Below are 7,087 nucleotides of genomic sequence, written 5' to 3'. Positions count from 1 at the left end.
AAAAATTAGAGAGAAGGATTCATCGCGTTTTACAATACGGAGCCGCCGTCAAGCCCTAATCTCTCTCGGGAGGGCTGATCTGGAGTCCGTTCGGGGCTCCGGAGAGGGGAATCCGTCGCCGTCGTCATCATCAACCTTCCTCCATCACCAATTTCATGATGCTCACTTCCATTGTAGGCTTGCTGGACGGTGATGGGTTGGATGAGATTTATCATATAATCGAGTTAGTTTTGTTAGGGTTTGGTCCCTAGTATCCACTATGTTCTGAGATTGATGTTGCTATGACTTTGCTATGCTTAATGTTTGTCACTAGGGCCCGAGTGCCATGATTTCAGATCTGAACCTATTATGTTTTCATGAATATATGCGAGTTCTTGATCCTATCTTGCAAGTCTATAGACACCTATTATGTGTTATGATCCGTTAACCCCGAAGTGACAATAATTGGGATACTTACCTGTGATGATCGTAGTTTGAGGAGTTCATGTATTCACTAAGTGTTAATGCTTCGGTTCGGCACTCTATTAAAAGGAGTCCTTAATATCCCTTAGTTTCCAATAGGACCTCGCTGCCACGGGAGGGTAGGACAAAAGATGTCATGCAAGTTATTTTCCATAAGCACGTATGACTATATTCGGAATACATGTCTAGATTACATTGATGAACTGGAGCTAGTTCTGTGTCACCCTATATTACAATTGTTGCATGAGGAATCACATCCGACATAATTATCCATCATTGATCCATTGCCTACGAGCTTTTCACATATTGATCTTTGCTTAGTTACTTTTCCGTTGCCACTGTTACAATCCAAAACAATAAGGTGTGCATCAAGGGGGCCTCCTCGCACGTGCCACGTCAGCATAAGCTAGTTGAAATATTTTTGGCTCATTGGTCCACTTGTCTGCTGGGATTAGGCTACTATGCCGAAGGGGAAAAGTAAAAAACGCGGCTCCTCTCGTCGATCCCTGCTCTCACACGCAAGCCTCCTCTCTTCTCTCCCCCCGGCTCGCCGCCACCGCCGCCACCACTCACGACGGCCGATTCCGGCGAGTACCAGTGGCGGGTGGCAGATCAACGACCTCCCCACGCCCCGCTCCTTCCTCCCATCCCTCCTGATCCGACGAGGGCGGAGGCGGCGCCTCGTCCGACTCCTCCTCCCCGTCCTCATCCTCCTCATTCTCTGCCGCCACCGCCTCCTCCTCCAGCGCCCCTCCAGCGGCCGCAGCAACAGCCCCGCCGGCGGCGGCAGGGAGTACAACTTGTTCGGCGTCGTGCCCGTCAGGCCGGCCGCCGGGTACGGGGACGAGGAGGAAGAGGAGGCGAGAGATTTGTTCGGCTCCGACAACGAGGAGTACTTCAAGACCCCCCGCGTAGCAACTACCTAATTCCAGGTCCGCCTCTCGTTACTGAATTAGCCGCTAGATTCTCCTGGGCCAAGTTATCTCCTCAGTATTTGTTGAGCAGAATTTCTTAGGAGATTGCTACATAACCCTACCCAGTTTCTGTGTGATTGGCTGGTTTTGTTGCTCATGGGGCTCTGGGAGCTGCAGTGGACGTTTGGTCTGTGGCAAAATTAACCTTCTCGCTTGAGTACACGATGAACTCTTCATGCTGGACTTGTGTTTGAATCATTGTTCCAAATTTCAGCAGTGTATGTCAGGCTAAGTAGAACATAATGTTGGATTAAATTCTCTGCTAGCATCTTCTGTTTCTTGCTTGATTTTGTAGAGTCAGAGAGACTTTGAGTTACAAAAGCATTAAGCAGAACTACTAGTGAGAGTATAAGAACGAACCATGAAACCATATACATAATTGGGTGGCTGTGAGTTGGAAAGATACATTCGACTATCTTCATTTCCTTTTTTGGTTGAAAATTGATCAGCGCGGGATGCGACAACTCATCTGGCCGGAGGAGAACATGGCAGCGGCATCTCCTGGTGACGGCGGTGGGGCAGGCAATGCTTCAAGGCGACGGGCTGAGGCGGCGGTGCAGGGATCCGCTCGGTCTGTTGTTGTTGCTGAGGGCGGATGGAGCAGCCGGGGCAGGTTCGTCCGTGATGCCAAGGTAAATTTCTCTGAATCTTTCTCCCCCTTGCCCCTGATCTCTATCACTCTTTCTCTTTCTGCCCATCTATGCAGTATTGTGTAAGTGTTGTGGTTCCTTTTTTTTAATAAACCTCTGATCCTCAAGCGAGCGAGACCAACGGGGAAAGGAACAGGGCGTGGCCTCACATGGTGGCTTGCCGTCTGCTTCATTGTTTCATACCTTTCTCTGTACAATTTCTTCAGCTTCAGAAACTATAAACAGGCCTCTACATCTATTCTTCAAATTTTCAGATCCACCGCTCCTTCTAGCTGTCTACACTGTACCCTGAACCGTTACTGATATGCACTTTAAAAAAAGGACAGACCCAGTGCATAGAAGCTCCCACACAAGGTGGGGTCTGGGGAGGGATTATAGGAACCTAGTCTTACCCCTGCAAACTGATATGCACTTTGTTCAGTTTATTTTTAGAAGGGATTTGAGATGGCGCCCGACATTATAGTAAGTACAAGACTGTTGCTGAATGAGTGGTGTGTGCAACCAGACCTCCGTCCACTTGTTTCATCGTTTGAACATTCACCGGTTCTTGAGAATCTGACGCTTCAATTGCGTAAGGTATATCTTTTCTAAAAGGATAGTCGTGGAGTTGCTGTAGTGTTAAGTTTTCACGAATGATTGATGAATATTTTTTCAGTCACAAATTAGAATGTTGTGCTAAAAAAATAACCCTTGTACTGAACATGTGGCCCTTAATTTATAATCTATGCAGGTACAACTAAGCCTAACTCATCTGGTTCCTGTAAGTTGTTGCTGGTGTGATTCCCTTGGCATTGCATACAGCTTTCCGGTGGCAAGAATGCTAATGTAAATCAATACCTGACAAATGTAGGAACCTCTCCACCAACTTCTTTCAAGGGGAGATCCTGAATGTCGGCATCCTTGGACCTTCGAAAGCAGTTGTAAGCTTAACTCTAGCCTCATCTCATTCCACCTTGTGTGTCCTTTATGATCTCAGCAGATGTTATAAATATGAATGATTGGTATCTATTAGCTTGTACCACAAGTCCACAACTGTATTGGCTTGTACCACAAGTCCACAACTGTACTGGATCAGATTGTGCTCTGGTGCATTTCAAATGATGCAGGTATGTCGAAAATCTGGAGCTTTGCAGGCTGCCCATCCATAAGGGTTGCCGTGGAATCCTCGGGTTCCCTCCAGTGCTGCCGCAGAAAATGATCTTATGCTAGATTGATTGTTCAAGTATTTGATTACTGATAGGAACAGTCAGCTTATTTTATTTTGTAAAAAGACAGGAACAATATCCAGTACGATTGACTTCTTCTGTAACAGCTTCATTGAGGAGCTCAAAGGTCGTGACTGTGACTGTTCTTAGGCCAATACTTTCATTTGTTGTTATAACATTTGCATCATTCTTCACAAGTTGCGAAATCAAGCATGCTAACGGTGGCGAGCGATTTGAGCGCCAATGACTCAACAACTGATTATCAATCAGGTTTGTCTATTTTATTTTCATCGGCAATGCTGCATCCTTTTTGAGTTGCAATGATCATATGGTTCAGATAGACAATTTAATCACTTTTCTTTTCTATACCAAGTTTATGCTTCAATCGATTAACAATTATTTTGAATCACAAACCTATTATTCTTTGGAGTGGCCAAATGTGTATCTTTGAATCTCCAAGTGCCACCGGAGGGCTATATATATTTCATTGGTTCATGGATCATTAGGAGGCACATAATGGTAGAAATAATTAGCTTGCAAGTTCTATATTGCCAGAGGAGTCATAATTCGTGTAGGGGAGCAAAGCCATACATGATAAGCAAGGGGAACATGCAACATACGTAGCCGAGCGTGTCAACACTACATACAACAGCTATATCCAGCAAATTTTCTTTTGATTTTGCTTTATTCTATTGATCAGATTTTCCAAGTCATTTTTCCTTCGAGGTATTTAGCATTGCCAAATTTATATATTTACCTAAATTTAATCTTGACTCGATTTGCTGTGGTCAATACAAGCATGATGCCTTTTCTTTTCTATAAAGTGGATGCAGGGTTAGTTTACTATGCCGATCCGAGCGAGCGTCAGGCGCGCAAAGCTCACCGTCCACATGCCTCCTCTTCGTCTGCATCCGCAGTGCCAAATCGCTCCCCATCCGAGCAGGTTGCACCCAGTTCCCGCCTTGGAACCGTTCGCTTTTATCCCATCCATGTATCCATCCTCTCATCTTTGCTGATGGGTCAGGCCTCGGTTTCTATTGTTTGATTCTGTCGGTTAAAACTATTTCATAGGCACTTCTATTACTTTGGGTTAGTCCCCGTTTTAGGTGTTTTAGGATATATGGTAGAGGTTTAGGGATACCTCTTGCCAAGGTTATATTATTTTAGGTTTTGGCGAAAGACAAAAATAAATAATATTTAAATAAAGCTCAGTTCATCACTGAAATAATTATGAATATCAATCCAGTAAAGGCATGATGTACTCATGACTTTTCTTCTTTAAGTTTGATCTTCAAGATCGTATGCCACCATGTAGAATATTTATCTAATAACTTCTCTATTGCCGTGCAGCTATATCTAAACTTCTTGGTAATGCAGTAGATGAGGTTTGCAATATCTTCTAACATCTTCTATGAACTAGATAGTGACTAATTTAAATTGTGTGATAATACTCAAATGTCTGAAACACGGAGTATTCTGTTGTAAGCTAAAAATTTGAAATTTCACATTCCTGTTTCTGGAAATACCATGCTATACTGCTATCTAACACAATGCTCGGTTGATCGGTGTTCTAATAACTTCGTGTATTATACTCTGTTGACAAAAACCATGCTAAACCCTAAAAAACTTGCTATACTACTATTGCATTTATTTATTTTGTTGTATTAATGTATTGTAACAGAAAGTATGTATCTGCCAAATGTGCACTGACAAAAGATGGCAGGAACAAATGTTTACAGATCACACGACTACTCCACAATCTAAAACACTGAGTATTTTGAAGTTGGTTGTTCAAGCAGACACAATGTGCACTGACAAAAGATGGCAGGAACAATGGTACACAGTCATGTATGTATCTGCCAAAGTTGATTATGTTTAACTCTAGGCATTGCATTACTATGTCATGGTGTACTATTCTTTGAAGAATTTGTAGGAAGTACTAGAAAAGTATGACTTGATGAGGGATGCGTTGATTTTAAAAAACAGCCTGAAAGAATTTAGTTTAGTAAAATATTGTATAGCCTTCTCGTAAAAGTTTGATACACTTTTCAAGAGAACGAACTTTGGGTAATCATTAAGCTATAACCTTTCTCATATTTGAACAAGGTTATTTGAGTTCTGCTAAAAAAAGGTTATTTTTTGTAACTTTTGCAAACTTTGCGGAAGGAAGCTGCAAATAACTGATTTCGCTGTCAAGTCTACAATTCAATGTTGATCTAGAGGGTGGAATCTTTAAACTTCGTTGATGCTTTCTTGTCCGTTTCGATCTAATATCTGTCTGATGTGGTTTGTATAAAACTTATGGTGGTATAATTAGTTTTGCTTTTTTTTTCAGGATATAATAACATTGTAGATAGATGGAGACTGAATTAGTTCACATTACTTTGATGTCTATCGAGCCAATGGAACAACAAAGGTAGTTCCTTCGCACAATTTGAAGAATGTTATTTCATATTGCATGATATGTCTGACTCATTTCAGTGGGCCTTCAATTAATTTGAGGCATCCTTTCCTAGGATCTTACCTTGATATTCCTGTATTTTCTCCTATTCGTCCCATGCTTTTTTAAGAACTGAAATAATTATAACCAGTGTTACAAATGTTTGCTGAGGAAAAGTCCTTGCAGAAAAGAAGAACCGGAAGCAGGTTTTCTATCTTCACCAGTATTTCCTTGTTTCTAATTGTTGGCTCTTTCCTATGGCCTAAGGTTAAGGATTAATACTTTTGATATCTAATTTGAGAAAATAGCTTCATAGAACGTAAGTAGAAGGTAGACTGTAGCATTGATCATTGATATTTTGTACATAGACAGTTCAACGAACTGCTCTGAAAGGGGATGTTGAGGGTGACGACGCCGCCGAGCAAGTCGGCATCTGTAAAGCTTTGCCGGAGCCATTCCAGCTCTTTCAGAGCCACAAGGTGAGCCGGAAGTCCGTGTATGTTTGATCGAGCACACTCGCTTCTCTCATAATTCATATAATCATTATAAGCTCAGAACCAGTCATGCCACAGATATGAAGTGGAATTCATTTGCAGGCAAGGAAGCCGAGGAACTAGGACGCCAACAGTGCGGAGCCGTTTGCCATCGAGAGGACTAGGATTGCCATCAGGGACCTCTAAACCAAGCTCAACATCTCCCTCGCGCCAACATCCACATCGTGTCCCGGACGGTCGTCGCCGTCTGTGACGGCGAGCTACTGCCGCCGCATCGTCAGTGCGGAGCCGTTTGCCATCGAGAGGACTAGGGCTGCCATCAGGGACCTCTAAACCAAGCTCAACATCTCCCTCGCGCCAACATCCACACCATGTCCCGGAGGTTCGTCGCCGTCTGTGACGGCGAGCTACTGCCGACGCATCGTCAGCCGCACGGTTAGAGGGAGGTATCGCTGCCAGGGCCGACATGCGTGTAATTTCTATTAATGTATCTTATGTTGCCAAACAGAAACATGCTCCTATCGATGCTATATCGTTGTGGGCGTGGCATTTCAGTTTCTTCCTCAGACGATGTTCCAATATAATAAGTTCCATAGAATTGCATGTACATGTCCTGCTATCTTGATCCAAAAAGGAAAGTAAAAAAGGGTGTTCATCTACCTGGCACCGCCCAGATGCCCCTCAAGCGGCGCGCCACAAGCGCCCCAACTACTAGTCATTACAAAACTGTTACAGTTACCTTTGCCACCGTTACCGTTATTTCCATACTACTTTGCTACTAAATACTTTACTGCAGATATTAAGTTTTCTAGGTGTGGTTGAATTGACAACTCAGCTGCTAATACTTGAGAATATTCTTTGG

General features: G+C 43.2%; 1 protein-coding gene across 37 annotated transcripts; it reads left to right on the top strand.

Annotated features, from left to right (window-relative positions):
• Window positions 1–927: 927 nt before the first annotated feature.
• Window positions 928–6,884, top strand: LOC119316367. 37 transcript variants are annotated; one of them, XR_005152915.1, is made up of 10 exons: window positions 928–1,394; window positions 1,886–2,068; window positions 2,508–2,662; window positions 2,817–2,846; window positions 2,937–4,234; window positions 4,642–5,139; window positions 5,627–5,707; window positions 5,918–5,998; window positions 6,104–6,210; window positions 6,328–6,884. XR_005152915.1 is itself a non-coding variant. In XM_037590679.1 (6 exons), the coding sequence occupies exons 2-6, from the start codon at window positions 1,892–1,894 to the stop codon at window positions 3,185–3,187; spliced, it is 510 nt and encodes a 169-aa protein (XP_037446576.1). In that variant the 5' UTR covers window positions 928–1,394; window positions 1,886–1,891; the 3' UTR covers window positions 3,188–4,235. The 37 variants fall into 37 exon arrangements, 1 of the variants encoding a protein (XP_037446576.1); XR_005152920.1 differs by having other exon boundaries at window positions 6,100–6,210; XR_005152926.1 differs by having other exon boundaries at window positions 5,909–5,998.
• The last annotated feature ends 203 nt before the right edge of the window (window positions 6,885–7,087 follow it).

The sequence above is a fragment of the Triticum dicoccoides genome, chromosome 6A (genome assembly GCF_002162155.2).
Source record: "Triticum dicoccoides isolate Atlit2015 ecotype Zavitan chromosome 6A, WEW_v2.0, whole genome shotgun sequence".
Classification (NCBI taxonomy): domain Eukaryota; kingdom Viridiplantae; phylum Streptophyta; class Magnoliopsida; order Poales; family Poaceae; genus Triticum; species Triticum dicoccoides.
The sequence above is the reverse complement of the archived record's forward strand: the minus strand, read 5'-3'. Positions and strand labels throughout refer to the sequence as shown.